Source organism: Orcinus orca, chromosome 1 (genome assembly GCF_937001465.1).
Source record: "Orcinus orca chromosome 1, mOrcOrc1.1, whole genome shotgun sequence".
Lineage (NCBI taxonomy): Eukaryota > Metazoa > Chordata > Mammalia > Artiodactyla > Delphinidae > Orcinus > Orcinus orca.
The window spans coordinates 44239766-44257063 of NC_064559.1; the positions used below are offsets into that span (position 1 = coordinate 44239766).

The 17298-nt window shown below is 35.2% G+C and overlaps 1 protein-coding gene across 7 annotated transcripts in view; it reads left to right on the plus strand.

The window, feature by feature from the left end:
* The window catches only part of KCNK2 (potassium two pore domain channel subfamily K member 2), a 231297-nt gene that overhangs the window by 109788 nt on the left and 104211 nt on the right, over window positions 1-17298 (plus strand). For all 7 annotated transcript variants that reach the window (XM_004275241.3, XM_049702844.1, XM_049702873.1 and 4 more), the window contains exon 3: window positions 6171-6288. In XM_004275241.3, the coding sequence (XP_004275289.1) occupies window positions 6171-6288 (118 nt within the window). The remainder of the gene's footprint in view (window positions 1-6170; window positions 6289-17298) is intronic.

A 17298-nucleotide genomic window follows, 5' to 3' on the forward strand; every position in this document is an offset into this window, starting at 1 on the left:
ATAGATAAACAAATGTGACTACTCATTGATTCAAATATGCCGATCGAGGTTGCCTAGGATCTCCCAGTGCTGTATTTGAATTCTGAGCCTGTAAGAGTAAGGGCCATCTTGAAATACTCTCTGGTTTTATTAGCAGCGCTTTTCAGAGCAGTTCACATCATCTGGCATTAAGTAATCATGATGTTGCTGCATAGCCAGAAGGTTAAGGCAAAGATGCGTAAGGATCCTGCAGCCTTTAGCAACGGTCCTCAAACATTGCTGCATATTATTGATGGTTGATGATGATTTTTTGTGGTGTAACAATAAATAGCAATGATACCTACATAACATCTTCCCCCAAAGTCATTTGCCAATAAGAGCATCATTAGTTTGCTTTCCTTATTATGCATTCTTCAAGTCAAGATAGTCTTGTTTATATGGTTGAAATGGTCAGATGCAGTGTTGTGAATGTGTGATTTGACTTCTTTCCTAAAGGCTAGCCTCCACTCAGGATGAAATTAGTTCTTCCACAAGGAAATAGTGACCAAAAAAGATACAAAATTGTGTCTTACAGAAATTTGGCAAGAGAATACTTGTTCCCCTTTGAGGAACTGTATAATTATACAGATATCAGTATAATTATAATTGGATTTAGCTACTATATCAAGTTATTTGAAATAAGGTCCTTTTTCAGAGGAGAAGAAATGAGATCAGTCTTAAATATCCAGTTAAAAGAAGTTGTCATTGAACCAGTTACACATACATCTTTGATGTAGCCCAGTTAGATGCCAGTGCCTTGTACCTGCAGTTTAGAATTCTTATATCACTTAAAATTTTCGAATTATTAATGTGACCCTACTTTTAGGATTATAGGTATGATAGCATATTTTAATGAAATCTTGGTTATGATGTTAACGAGGAGGAATTCATGGAAGGCATTCAGAACAGTCTGTATTGTTCTGGTGAACATGAACATCTGAGCATCTGAGCAAAGGGAAAAAAACCCGTGAAATCAGAACTTGTATTTTAAGATCCACAATATAACCTACACTGAAAATAATATATTCTTCAGGCCTAACCCCAGGGTTACTTACTTTATAATATCTTTTCCTTCAATGAAAAAATAGCTAGTCAAGTACTTTATAACACATGCTAAAGTTGTTCCTAGGCATTGGACACACAGGAACATTTTCATGATTGTCATTGATTGCCTTGAGTTCCAAGGGTATACTAGTCTCTCACAATTACAAATAAGTGTGTCTTACTGTTGTTCGGTGTTAAAGCTCGATATGGTTCCAAAACACCAGAAGACATTGAGACAGAAACTTCTTACAATTCAAGAATACACAACTTCACATTAGAACTCAGTGAACTTTGATTCTAAAGGCATCATTGTCATGAAAACCCAAGATTTTTTATAATTACTTTTATGAGTAATTTATCCTTTATCCTCTCTAGGACTATAAGCCTCTCAGAGCTCTATTTCTTAAGTTTAAGCTCCTATTCTTGACTAGAATCGTGTGTGCAATTGCCTTTCCTTAATGCACATTCTATGATTGTCAATTAACTGAAAAGCAAAAATTGAGTGTGAATCCAATCAAGGGTATTTTGTACTATTTCTATTGTATGTTAAATTTGGAAGTCCTCCCTTAATCTATACTTCGGGATTAAATGCCTAGGATCCCGCATTCTCTTTACCCTAACCTAAAAAATGCAACTTATTCATAAATTGTGAACATGACTTGATTGTCCACAAAAGTTACAGTTAGTGGAAAAGTGAATTTTTATTACAGATGAAGTGATTGTTACTTTAATCACATAATATGGCACATACAGAAACAGTTCTCATGAAGACATTTTTTAAGTGCTCTGATGGCCTGAATTGACGTTGAAATTGTAGGGACTCTTAGATCTGTCAGTGCATTTGTCAAGGGCATCCAATTTCCTGTGGATGTTGACCAGGGGACCTCGTACAAAAATATAAAATAGGGCTTCCCTGGTGATGCAGTGGCTAAGAATCTGCTTGCCAATGCATGGGACACAGGTTCGAGCCCTGGTCCAGGAAGATCCCACATGCCGCGGAGCAACTAAGCCCGTGTGCCACAACTACTGAGCCTGTGCTCTAGAGCCCGTGAGCCACAACTACTGAGCCCACGTGTCTCAACTACTGAAGCCTGTGTGCCTAGAGCCCGTGCTCCACAACAAGAGAAGCCACTGCAATGAGAAGCCCGCGCACCACAATGAAGAGTAGCCCCCGCTCTCCACAACTAGAGAAAAACCTGCACACAGCCACAAAGACCCAACACAGCCAAATAAATAAATAGATAGATAGATAGATAGATAAATAAATAAATAATCCTCTTTAAAGATATAAATTTACAAGAATCTTCCAGAGAAAGGACCTCACGGTAGACTTATTCTCATAGTGATTTGACATTTTCCTGGTTCCATCTCAAGCCTCTGTTGCAGTAATCACAGCTCTGTGATAACTGTTTACAACCCACACATTGCCAGACATTACTGTCTCTAAGTCTACATTTGCTTCTTTCGGGTTTAAATAATTTGTGGAACTTATCCAAATGTCTGGATAATGCTGAACCTCATCACTGACAAGCAAAAGGATAGGCTAAAACGATGATGCTAGCTATGGAGGCTATTAGGTCAATTGCTGGAGGAATTAGCTTGCTTCTACTAAATAAAATAATTTTACTTAATTGGGTGGACTCTAAAGACATGCCTTATCTTTTCTCATCTAAACCACCCATGTTTTCACTTCTCTGTTGTTTTCCCATTGTCTAGCACCATAAAAAATTGATAAATATTTTTTTGAATAAATGAATGTGTTGAAGAAATGTCTATAAAATATAAAAATATACTTTTTAATTAAAGTACAGTTGACATACAGTATTATGTTATTTTCAGGTATACAATATAGTGACTCAACATTTAAATACATGACAGAATAATCATCATGATAAACCTAGTAACCTTCTGTACCATACAAAATGATTACAGTGTTATTGACTATATTCCTTTTGCCATGTATCACATTCCTGTGACTTATTTATTTGATGAGGAAGTTTGTACTCTTAATCTCCTTTATTTATTTCACCCAGCTGCCTGCCCTTTCCCCTCTGACAACCACTAGTTTGTTCTCTGTATCTATGAGTTTATGTTTTGCTTTGTTTGTTTTGTCTTTTAGACTTCATAGATAAGTGAAATCATATGGTTTTTGTCTTTTTCTGTCTGACGTATTTCACTTAACATAATACCCTTTAGGTCCATTCATGTTACAAATGACAAGATTTCATTCTTTTTGATGGCTGAGCAATATTCCATTATATATGTATCCATCTATTGGTGGATCCTTAGGTTGCTTCCATGTCTTGGCTATTGTAAATAATGTAGCACTGAACATAGGGGTGCATATCTTTTGAATTAATGTTTTTCATGTTATTTGGATAAATACCAAGAAGGGGAGTTGCTGGATTGTATGGTAGTTCTGTTTTTAATTTTTTGAGGACTCGCCATACTGTTTTCCAGATTGGTTGCAGAAGCATATATTAGAATCTGTTTTCTTTTAAGCCTGGCATTTAAGAGATTTATAAAATTCTAAAACAATGCCTCTCTTCTCACTAAATCTTTGCCTTGGAAAACATAATTATTTTTCATAAAAGTATGTTAACTTATTTTACCATGTAATGGGCTTATTGTAATTTTTACATGAATTAATCAAAACATTTTGAAAGTTAGAAATTCAACAATATAAATATCAATAGTTATAACTCACATTCCAATGCTCCTTGATGTCTACAATAATTTTTGAGACCGTAAAGTGGTTCTGAGATAAAAAAAATTTGAAAGTTGCTGGCTCAAAGAATGGACAATATATACTTGTGTATACAACAGCAATAACCAGTTATAATATAAAATGGAAAAAAAGTAAAATATCTAAAAATAACCTTACAGTCCTATGTGGAGTATAACAAAAAATGGTCTATTTCAGAATATGAAAGGAGACTCAGTAAATGGAGATTCACACCATGTTCTTCGATGGGAAGTTTCACTATTATAATAGTGCTCATTTTTCTTAATTAATTTATAGATTTCACATATATCCAAACAACAGAAATATATTAAACCTGTGAAAATGAAAATTTCTATAAAATTTAACTACATGATTCCTAAGTTTATGCAAGAATAATAGGTTAGTAACTGCAAAAAAACATTTTTCAAAGAAGGATAATCAGGGAGACCTGCCTTATCTGATATTATATTTACAGTAGAGAGTCAGATAATCAGTTATCTCAAAACCAGCTTCATTGTGTGTTGTGCATATATGTGTATATATGCGTATTCGTGTGCATTTAATATATGATAAAGGAAACATTAGTGTTCAAGTTCACTCACTAAAGGATACGTAAATGTACACAATTCTTATCAGTTCAGTAAAGATAAGACATTAATATCAGAGGTAGTAGTATTGCTAAGCATTTGTAAATTGCTGGGGGGCAACTATAAACTGTAACAACCTTCTTGGATAGCTACTTGCTACTATACATCAAGTACTTTAAAATATTCATAATCTTCAATGTGGCAAATTTATTTCTAGCAATCTCTCCCACAAAAATATTCAGAAATGAAAAAATATTTATATGCAAATGTGTTCATAGCAGCACTTATTATAATAAGACAAATTTTAGAACAGCATTTATGTCTACATATTGGGCAATGATTAAGTAAATATGGTAATGACAAGGAAAACTGCATATAGAATAAGATTAAATAAAAATAGAGAATACATTTCATATAGTTCATAAATCCAGTTATGTAAAATGTGTAGCAGAATGCCAGAAGTAGATACCTTAATACATTAACAGTGGTTGTCTCTGAATTCTGGAATTATGAAAAATTTTTATTATCCTCTTTGTGCCTTGCTGTATTTTCCTAAGTTTTTAAAATAATGAATATATATCATTGTTAGAGTAAATAAAAACATTACAATTCAATTAACTATTGAAGTTTCAATTTGTAGTTTAAGGCGAGTCAGACAACAGATTTTATATTGCATTTCAGCTCCGGATTACCTGTTCTTTTACATCTGACAGTAACTTCAGATAGTTACTGTCCTTAACTTACATGTCATTTACATGTCATTAACTTCAGATAGTGCCTCCATTTTCACAGTGTAGTTTTTGTCCATTTGCTAATAAACTATATAACTTTAAACAAGTCACTTTACCTTTCTTGGTCTTTCATTTCCTTGCCTGTCAAATGAAGGTCCTTCCAATTTTAAAATCTGGAAATTAAGTGATAAAGATTTAAAAACTGTATTTCCAACAGAAATGTCTTTTGCCACCATCGATATGTCTCTCTTTTACTACACAATTTCTCCTAACTTATTCTCTCCTATGTTTGTGTTTCTGGAGCTCCCTCTTCCCTCCCTAACATCTGATGATTGAGAAGGGATTATAATCTCATCTTGCTGTCTGCCTCCCAGTACTACTCAAAGCAGCATCCAGATTCTAGTGTTCCTATATGAATATTGTTGACTGTCATCTACAGGTCATTGATGATACTCATTGTCATAGAATTTTGAAAACTCTGTAGAGATTCTAAGAATCTCGATATAAATGAACCGACTCAAGCTTGATGATGAAGTGCTGTTGTCTGTTCCTTGTCATTTTAGCCTGTTTTGTTGGACCTTACTGATATTATACTCTCTACTGCTGTACACAACCCAGGCTTGGATACCAATGCTTACCATTCAAAATGACTAGCACTTTGGAAATACTCGTTTTTCTGATGAAGCTATTATATAGTATTTAAATTGTAGTTTGCAATCTGATATTTTAACTCTGTGGTGCTTACTAAAAATTATTGCTATATTTAGTGGTTAATTCAAATAAGTTGCTAAATATGGTACTGGATGATGATATGAATGCATATCATAACACAATATGATAAGCTTTGTGCAGATTCATTCATTCGATATCAAATATAGTTTTCTTATAATTTAATGTATTGAATTCTTTAGTGTAAAGTTTTAACCTCTATTGTATACTTTAAATGGAAAAGCAAACCTCAGAATTGATGCTCTTTGTCTAATTGGTCGTCTGGGGTGGAATATATACTGTTTGATGCCTCCATGTGATTCATGTGTACTGATAAATTTCTTTTTAAACTTGCAGCAAATAGTGGCAGCAATAAATGCAGGGATTATACCTTTAGGAAACACCTCCAATCAAATCAGTCACTGGGATTTGGGAAGTTCCTTCTTCTTTGCTGGCACTGTTATTACAACCATAGGTAGGAGACAACTTATTTTGTTTTTTAATTTTGGTACAGCTTGTGAGCTAAAATTCACTTGTTTGAATTTTTTTTTTTTACAGTTGGTCAAAATGGTCTACTTAAGGTAGAAAACTAGATTTCAGTAAATTGATTTTGAAAAGAGAGTTTAAAGGTTTGAACAAAGGAATGATGGAAATGAGTTATTGTTTCAGAATACTGAGTTGTTTAAAATCCATATGAAACTCGAGAGCAGTTCATTTGAGTCATTTGACTAAAGGATAAGAGCATCAGGAAATAGCTTGAAATGGTGATTTTTTGGGGGGGACAAGTAGTTTAAAATTTTCCTGCATCTTTGATTCTTTAGTACAGAAAGAAATGATTTGAGTACAATTTTGACATTCTTTTCATGAAGTTCTTATTTGATATCACGTTCTTCAACTTGTAAAATTTAACTCTACATTTGAACAGATTGTTCCTATTCTTATATACTTGTCTATTATGATTATTTCAGGCCTTTTTCATGTATTATGTTTTTCTAATAACACAAATGTATAAAAAATTAACACTGAAATACTAAGATTACAAAAAAATGAAAGTTTAAGCCCTTGACCTTTTATCTTTTAATCATGGTGTATGTCATACTGCTAAAAAGGGTCACAGTGGAACATGGTCTCTTTTTTTGGGATTGACTGTGCATCCACTCAGCACCCACTAGGCAGCAGAATGGGTACAAGTAGATGACTTCTCTTCTGTTAGTTAGTCCTTCAGTGCCCAAGAAATATCCAGAGGATATAAATGCAGACCCCATAGTGAAAGCCATGCTTGCCATGCCGTGAGGATTGGGAGGAATTACAGCTGCTTGTTTCATGGAAGGAGGTGGGTTTAAAGCATAATTTTCAATAAAGAGAAGGAAATTGACTCATCACAATTATGAACAAAATATGTGTGCAAAGGGAATTCTCCCCTTCCACACGTGCTTGTGATGAGATTTCCTCTCATGGGCTTGACCTCTGATTTGGGTGTGTGAATTACGATTCTAAAAGTTTTAATTTTATTCTTCGATGTCATTGATAGATTATGAAGTGTATACAGTTTTCAAATGAGTACCTTATATCAAAGTCCTAAATAAGTGAACATGGACAATTTATGGATGAACTCTTGCTTAGAATTTTCCTTTGAGAGGAATTTGTAGTGTCCTGTCATTATGTGAATCCACTGTAATGCCTCTTTGTGCTGGAACACTTGCCAGTGAAATAAATACCTTAGCATGTTGATTTTTGCCTTTGTTAAGAAGTCAAAGAGCTGTGTTTACTCTTACATCTCCATCAGCTAGGTCAAAAGTTGTGTGGCTGCGAAAATCTGGAAGAATGACAACCTTGATATTTAACCATAATAACAGGTTAACTTTGGAGCTTAGACATCTTGGCCATTTCTACTATGGAAATAACTGTTTATTGTGTAAACTTCTTAGAGTCTGGAAGGAAAAAAAAGCTCACAGACTGAGTGAGAATGGTTTGTTTCTGCCCAATGAAAACTCAAATGTCCACGTTATAACTCATCATGACCACCACTAAATTATTCTCCAAGAGACTTAGTCATTATACAGACTTAGTGTTGCATCCTATGTTTATAAACAGTCTCATTTTTGAATCCCAAATTCAGTAAGTTTTGCAGACATATACTTCAACACATGAAAAAAATAAACCGTTATTACCAGCCTTACCCCCAAATTATAGCCATTAAGCACAGTAGCTGATTATTTAGGTTGTTTAGGTAGCAGCCTGACAGCCCAAATCTCTTACTGTTCTATCTCAGTCTTCGGTGGATTAAGTCATTCTAGGTCACTGACATTTACTCCATGGTCTTCTACTTCTAGGTCAAGGCCATCTCCTCAGACCTTGGACTAGATTATGGTCAGGGCAGGGTACAAATTTTGGCCTCTTTCATAAGTCTCCATTTGAGAGATATCCAAGTCATTATTTAATAAAATTCAAAGTGTAATTATTAATATTGCTAATGATAATAATTGTATGATCTTTGAAGTGGTTTATAGAAATCATAGAAATTGTAACCTCTAGCACTAAGCTACACTGTATTAGTTGTTTAAAAAATAGAACTTGAGACAGTCTGGGAGAAAAAGTTGCAGTTGCTCTTGTAGGGTGCCTGATACAGGCAGTGCTTCATGGAGCTGCATTGGCTGAACTGTCCCAGATTTTTCTACTCAGTGTTAACAATTTGTCTATGAAGCCAAAGTGACTCTTATTATTCATTAGAAATATGCCCAAGAGAAGTTCAGTTATACAAAGTAGAATATTAAAATTTAAGAACTAATTTTAGAGAATCTCTTCATATATCTACACACTGTTTTCAAAATCACACCCTTCCAAGCCCTTCACAAATTCCATTTCACAGTTGCACAGACTAACATCCATTCCTGACTATTCTTTTTCTCTTATTCCTTGCTTCCAGTTCATCCGTGAGTCCTGTTGGCTCTGCCTTTAAAGTAGATCTATAATTTAACTACTGCTCACCATTCAAACTGCCACCATTTTGGTCCAAGCCAGCATCATCTCAGTGCCAGCATCCATGTAGAAAGAAACCTTCTGCTCAGAAATATTCTCTGGATTCCAGCTCATTCAGAGCAAACACCATACCCCACTGCTTATCGCACCTAATAAGATGCAAGTTCTGGGATTTTTATGTGTTTGAGTCTTTTCTGTATCCCCAGTGCCTGACACGTAGTGTGTGCTTAATAATTATTTTTGGAATTAAAAACCAATGGGGATTCTAAATGATACGAACTGTACCTCGTTGGAAATTACATAACACTAAATTGATAACATTACACTAAATTCTTAGCTCTTTAAACAGGCTTCATTACTAACTTTTTTGTTTGTTCATTTACTTATTCAGAAAATAATACAACATGATCAGTCTGCTACTCTAAAGATAAAAGATAAATTACTTGAGCCTGGGTGGCACACAGACCCGTCAGGGAGGCCCGTGGGCAGATAGTCATTTACAATATAGTATGCCAGGTCCTATGGCTTAAGAGCATTCAGTGGGAATGTATAGGAGTGACATTGTGCATAGATACTGGGGTAGGTGGGTGGGTAAAAAAGGAGCAAGGAATACTTCCCTTTCCTTGATAAATGTCCTATTTGAGATTGGAAAAAGAATTAGGAATTTCCCAGATGAATAAAGGTAGAATGGGAACATTCCAGGCATCAGGAGTTCATGTGGGAAAGATTAGGGGTAAGAGAGAATATGGTCTGTTTAGGAGTTACAGGTCATCTAAAATTGTTGTTTGTAGTTGAAGGGATTCATCTTTAGAACCATGTAAATCATTAAGTCAACGTAGTAGCTCCTATTGGATCTATGCTACTTTTGCCACTGCTGGGAGAAGAAAAGGAAATAAGAACACAGTCCTTGTTTGCAATCAAATTTGGGAGATAAAACTTACAATTAGGAAATAATGGAATAATAACAAAAATAGGTCTTGTATAATCAAATATTACATGGAACAATGGTTTCAGCGCTATAAGAATTGAGAAAAAGGAAAGAACATGTGGGCTGGAATGGGGAGGAAAAGCTTAATTAGAGAAGTTGGATTTGAACTGTGCTTTGAAGAAAATGTTTTGGTTTAGATTGATGGAGGGGAAAAAGCCTCCCAGTCTGTGAGATAGCTAAGCTAAAACACCGAGGGAGAATGAGCCTGACTTATTTCAAGGATAGAAAAGTAAGTATTTGAGTAGACCAGAGGAATTGTTTAGAGGAGTAATGGGAAATATTATTGGCTGATTCACATGGGAAGAATACAGTTGAATATAATTTGGTTTTTGAGAATTTTGGACCTGCTGTACTAAGAACATGGATTTTTTTGGAAAGCGAAGTGACAGGTTAAAAGTGACATTAGAAGATCCATCTGTCAGGAAGAGGATACATGGAGACTGACGGTGAGGGAACAGTTAGGATACCATTTCTGTGATCCACAGAAGGGGAGTGAGAGTATTGACTGGGAGGACTGGAGTTGATGTTGAAAGATGAGATTAGGACAAAAGGTTGAAATAATCAGATGCGGGAATCAACAGGCCTTGGTGACTAATACAACAAAGAGAGAGGCATTTAAATGTTGACTATTGAAATGAAATGAATATCTAGGCAGCAGGCTGGTAGTTCATAAGCAGTCCTAGTTGATCCTGTGAAGAAAAAGGAGTTTAAAAAAATGGCCAAGATGTTATACATGGTGTTATATTAGGAAGCTTCATTTTAGTCATTTTCCCACCTCAATTTTTATTTGTTGGTTTATTCTTTAATTCAGACAGACTAGAAAGACAAGGTGGACAGGCTCCCTCCGGAGCTCACATTGGGGTTGAGGAGACCCAACAATCAGTGCACTTAAAAACAAGACCATTATCAATGGCAGTAAATGTTCTACAAGAAGTTCATGTACGTGGTCAAGAGTAGGTAGTGGAGCCAGAGCAGGGAGTGGCAGGTGCTCTAAAGCAGACTGATTCAAGAGCTCTCAGAGCAGGTGACAGTTAAGCGGAAGCCTAAAGGATGAAAAGAAATCAGCCAGGGAAAGAAGAGTGCAAAGATGAGTTCAGGCAGAGGGCACAGCATGGCAAAGAAGAAGCGAGGTTAGCAAGATGAACAGGGGCCAGCGGATGTAGGACTTGGTAGGTCATGACAATATCCTCAATTCAGTGAGAAGCCACTGAAAGATTTAAGCAGAAGGGAGTCCTGATGTGACTCAGGCTGCTGTTCAGAGGGCAACAAGGAAAGCAGGAAGGCGAATGAGAAGGTTATTTTATTACTCCATATGGGAGAAGATGTTGACTTGAACTACGGAGGTGGCCGTGAGGAGAATGAAAAGTGGACGGATGCATGATCTTAAAAAGAGACTTTATGGATGGAGATACACTTATCTCTGAGAATGGGGCCGTGGGTGGGGGCAGGGTTAGTGTTTTAAATTTTATTTTAAAGCTAATAAGAAATCACTTAAACTCTAGGAAAGGCAGTTGGCAAAAATGATGTAATGGAAAACTGTATTCTATTTTGAGGTCAATTTAAAGATTAGAAGAAAATGTAAGGTGATTTTATTCCCTGAAGGCATTAAAATATAATAAAGTTTTCCCCAGTGGAAAGTAAATCGGAATGCCAGGGACCGGATTTGCCCAAGCTTATCACTGAATCATCCTGATCTCTGAGTGTCAGAATGCAAATAACAAGACACCACTGTGGTCTACAGCAACTTTAAGATCCCCAAGCATCATGTTAGGTCTTATGGAAAACATTTCCTTGGAGTAACATTTCTCGTATTTACAAAGCACTTTGTTTTCCACTCCTTGAGTTATAGAGATTGGATTCAGGTATATAGTTTTTATGTTCAGTTTTTCTGTATTTTGAATCAGCCACTGGGACTTTCAGTTTCCTTTTACCTAGATTGAATTATTGAATTGCTGAAGCTGTTATGACAATGGTCACAGATTTTCTGCCAACTCTTATTTTACCTGTTTAGCATAATGCTTAATTATGCATTAGAAAACAGGTGAAAAATTAAAGAAAGATTAGAAAAAAAACAGGGAAAAAAGTTAAAGTTTTAACAAACAGTTCCAGATAAAAAGAAGAGGTCAATTTTGGAAATGCCAAGGCTCTATTGAAAGCTGTAAAGCCTATGTATATCTCTAGCAGAGAGTCTAGGACCTTTCTGTTGGTAAAAAAGCTATAACTTAAAAGGTGAGGGAAAAGGTGTAAGATCTTTTCTGTTCAATTTTGTAATCTCGTGAAACCACTGTCTGAACTCGGAAATGAACAGACTTGAAGCAGTGGTGTAGAATTTGACAGTCAGCATTTTCCCGGGGGATGATGTCATTGCAGCGTTGGGTGTTGGGTGCTATCTTATTAATTTGGTAGACTCATAATTCTATGGCATTTCACTGGTCTCTTGGCTGTTCTCTGAGAACTGCATATTGGATTTTGGAAACATTGAGCTTCCTTCAGGCAGCTTAAAAGGCAGGTAATCTTGCAAGGTGACTTCCAGCTCTGACTCCACAATCTCATTGCATTTTTCTTTATGCCGGTTTGTTAAAGTAGATAATTCTTTTTCCAAAATCTGTACTTCTGGTGTTGTGCAGCTGAAATACAGAAGTTGAAATTAAGAAATTGTTTTGGGTCTTTGATGCTCTGTTTCTCTTCCCATCCACTAAAATTAATGAAAATAAAACCTATCTCAGGATATTAACATCAACTCCTACCATTCAGAAGAACCTTCACATAGGTTTATTTTCTAAGTTAAAATGCATTTATTCTTCAGAGAAAATGCCTTCTGAACAGTAGTTAAGATTGCAGAGTGCAAAATTATATTTGATAGGCAGTAAAGCAGAATTATTGCATAAATAGTATTATAGACTCCAAATCTTTTCTCATTACGTATGTATGTTAATCAGCACAAAGAGGTTTAATTCAGAGCACCTAGTACTCAGAATCCTGTGCTAGTTGGAAAGGGATTTAGGAGCATTAAGGATGTAATCTTCCTAGGAGTGAGGCAGTGTTTTTATTATTATTATTATTATTTGGTAGTAGAACGCAGAGCAAGAAAGTATAGATATAAAAAAAACCAGAAGTGCCGGTAAGAGGAGGGCTGGCTATGGTGTCTGCAATAGTAGTCATCCACGTGTTGGGTGTGTTCAAGGCAGGAACTGCTTGTATTCTGTAACAAAATATACTTTTATATATTTTTGCCTACTTTTGAAAAGTTTGCGATAACATATTTTTAATCTTCGGGAAATCAGTCACTGTCAAATGATGTGATCATGAAATTACCCCAAAATTGGAAGCAAAGAATTGTCATGAAGTTCATGCCCTGAATAAATACAGAATCTATTTTTAATCTTGTCATTTCCCCCTTCCCAACCACTATATGAAATGCAGCACGTTTGTCATAGATGGTAGATTTTATAGAGCATCTGATTGACCACTAGATATGCAGATATTGCTCGGAATGTGATTAAAACTAGGTGAGATGATTATCAGAAAAATATTTTTGTAATTGTCTCAAGTATTGCATTTGATAGGGAAGAAACGTAATAACATTTGTCTGGGGCTGTCTACTTTAAGCTAGTAATTATGCTACATATTTGTTTTCTTCCCAATCCTTTAAAAAAAAAAATCTAGACTTGTGCAATCTTACTCTTGGAAAATTGGCATTGTTATTTATGTGGTACTGTAAAAATAACATGGTATTTACAAAAGTAGTACCTGTGTCAAATTAGGTCCATGTGTAAGTATTGTGGTTTGTATGCACATAAGGTATGATGCAGATAATGACTAATTCTAAACACAAAGGAATTCCACGCAGCCATCTCTTGGTTCTAAAGTACCACTGGGGAAAATATTGATATTATGAACTTTTGAAAGTCACAGGTCATCAAAAAATGCATGTTAATTACTAATCTTAAATTTCTTCCCCTTCTAACTTTACTTTTAAAGCAAAAACAGTAAACATGGGCAAATTTGGTTGATGGGTTGTACCTCTCCTCTTTAAGCTTAAGTTTCCCTTACTGGAGATGCTAACAAAGAGTGAAATTTCCAAAGGCAAGCAGCAAGAGAAGGAAAAAGAAAGAAAGGGTATGGAATAAATCATAATCAGCCTAAGTAGCTCCTGTTTGAAGAGTGCAGGTTTTAATAAGTAATTTCAGTGGTACCTGTAGATAACTTAATGAAAACTCTGTTTTTTGTTCTTTGTTTTTTTGAATAAGAATTAGGTGATTTAATATATAACAAATGAGACTTCATCTAAAACATAGAAAAATGAAGGATCATTCAGTTAATGATATTGAGGTAACTAGTTCCCAACATGGAAAAGATCACTTAGAACCATGCCTTATACATCAACATAAATTACAGTTGAGTTCAAGAGTTAAGTTTTTCAAAAATCACTCCTTGGGAAAGTTAGAATAATTTGATTACTTAATATAGATAGAGATGAGTTATGATAAGCTATGCTAAAAACCAACAGAAAAAAAAATCACAGAAGAAAATATGTATTTGACCAGGTACAAAAATTGAATCCTCTGTACGCTTCCTGACACACATACACATGCAGTCACCAAGCTGAAACATCAAAATAGACAAAGCAGTTTGTACTATGAAAAAAGATTAATATACATCACATATAATTCTAAATAGACTTATAAAAATATCAAATCGTCATAGACAGTTAAAGGACAGATTAGAAATTGGAGGTTATTTAAACTATATGTTGCCTTAAAAATCTAAGAGATATATATATATATAATTCTACAACATTTATGAATCTAAAATCTGTATGGGGCTTCCCTGGTGGCGCAGTGGTTGAGAGTCCGCCTGCCAATGCAGGGGACACGGGTTCGTGCCCCGGTCCGGGAAGATCCCACGTGCTGCGGAGCGGCCGGGCCCGTGAGCCATGGCCACTGAGCCTGCGCGTCCGGAGACTGTGCTCTGCAACGGGAGGGGCCACAACAGTGAGAGGCCCGCGTACCGCAAAAAAAAAAAAAAAAAAAAAAGCTGTATGATGCCAAATACTTGTGAGAATATTATGAGAAGGGCACTTTCCTATATTGCTGGTGGCATTGTAAATTGATATAACCTTTTTTTGGAAAGCAATTTGGCAATGTGTTTCAAGAGTCATAAAAATGTTCATACCCTTTAACCTAGTAATTCTCCTTCTGGGAATCTATCCTAAGGAAATAATCCAAAATATTAAAAAATGCCATATACTTGACAATGTTTATCCCAGTGTAATTTATACTATATAAAAATGGAAACCACTCAAACTGTCCCACATAAAGGCTATGCTTTAGTAAATTATGGTCCATTCACTCAATGGAATGTACATGAATATAAAATAGTGAGTATTATAACTCATTTGTACTAACAATTCCTTCTCATGGTAAATCCTTTTCTGAGAGATCAGCTCATGTCCTACTTACTTAATAAAACTAACAAAGATGTCATGCATCATCTTTTTAACTGTTGGGAAACTCTGTTTTAATATCATTTGATGCATAAAAAATAGATGTAGACATGACCTCTTAATAAATATTATACTGCAAGTTAATAAAGTGCTGTACATATTCATGCAGACACTTAACCTAGTTGTACTTACGTAGTGCACCTTAGAATGAAAATATTGCTCCCTGCTTTTTTCAAAGGAGTGAGTCAGTAGAAGGAACATCAGATTTCATTTCATAAAATTTAAGTTTAGGTTTCTGCCTTTGCTACTGGCTAGGGTTATATTCTTGAGCAAATCACAGTTCTTCTATTATCCTTAATTTTCTTATTTGTCACATGGGGCTAGTGTTTCTCACAATCAGAACTGTTGTGAAGGTTAAATAAAGTTATGTATGTAAAAAGAGCTTGTACACTGAATCACAGCGTACTAATTTAAAGTAAGCTAATTTTGTTACTAAAGTAATTTTTATTAAAATTTATACTACACTTATTTCTATTACTAATGTTAACAAAGAAAGAAAATACATTCTTTCCTAAAGCTTTAATCCACACATTTTAATTCTTATAATACATATAATGTTGCCTTCACATAATTAAGGTTTGCTCAAACCAGTTATTCTCACAAATGCTAAGTGTTAGATTTGACTAGTTTCTTCATCTAGTTAATTTGTTTTGACCTAATGAAACGAGTTGATTTTAATGATACCTAGATAATCCCAAATGTGATCGTCAGAATAATATATAATGAAACAGGTGTTACTCTTAGTTGAGTAGAATAAAAATTAATATTTTTATAAATTTTTTTCTATATGATTTTTAAAAAAATCTATGCCTCTATATTAGGATCTGCTAAGTTATTTTCTGTAGTGAATGATCCTCACATCTTGGTGACTTTACGAAATAAAAAGTTTATTTCCTGATCACATTGTACGACCTGTGTGGGTCAACAGGAGGGCCCTGCCCATTGTTCTTGCTCATAAGAAGGAGGCTATGGGAGGGCTTCCCTGGTGGCGCAGTGGTTGAGAGTCCATCTGCCAATGCAGGGGACGCGGGTTTGTGCCCTGGTCCGGGAAGATCCCACATGCCACGGAGCCGCTGGGCCTGTGAGCCATGGCCACTGAGCCTGCGCGTGTGGAGCCTGTGCTCTGCAACAGGAGAGGCCACAACAGTGAGAGGCCCGTGTACCAAAAAAAAAAAAAAAAAAAAAAAAGGAGACCATGGGAAATTGAACACTGGCTAATCATGCTTCATATACGTGCACACATTGTTTTTACTTTTTTTACTCACGTGACGTTGGTCAGACCAACTTCAAGAGTGTAGGTGGGGAGATGCTATCCTACCTTATGCTCAGAAGAACCAAGATATTTTGTGACAGCTCTAATAACTTCCATAAACAAATATACTAATTAGATACCTCCTTGAATGTTATTTGATATACAAAGTAATTAAACATTACAATAAAATAAGTAACATTATAATAAAATATAATATTTTGTGGAATATATATATCTCTTAGATATTTAAGGCAACATATAATTTATATTTTAAGGCAACATAGAATATAAATTAAACATTATAATAAAATAAAGTAAAATAGTTTATATTTTAATTTGCTTTCTCAAACTATGTCTCCTTAACTCCATCACTGCAATAGGATTTTCATTTTTCACATCTAATATTGTGCTAGTGAAGGAGATTGTGTACCAAAATTATCTCTCTACAGTGTTTTCATCAGTGAAACTATCTCAAAATGAAAATAAAAATCAATATATAAAATTCTAATTTTAGCTTCTTGGCAGAGATTTTGCTGTCACTGGTGATATTATACAGGGATTCCATTAGCATTTAGAGTACAGTCACCCCTTGGTATCCAAGGGCGAATTGATTCCAGAACCCTCACAGGTATCCAAATCCATGGATGCTCAAGTCATATAAAATGGCATAGTGGGATGGAGACGCAAGAGGGAAGAGATATGGGGATATGTGTATATGTATAGCTGATTCACTTTGTTATAAAGCAGAAACTAACACACC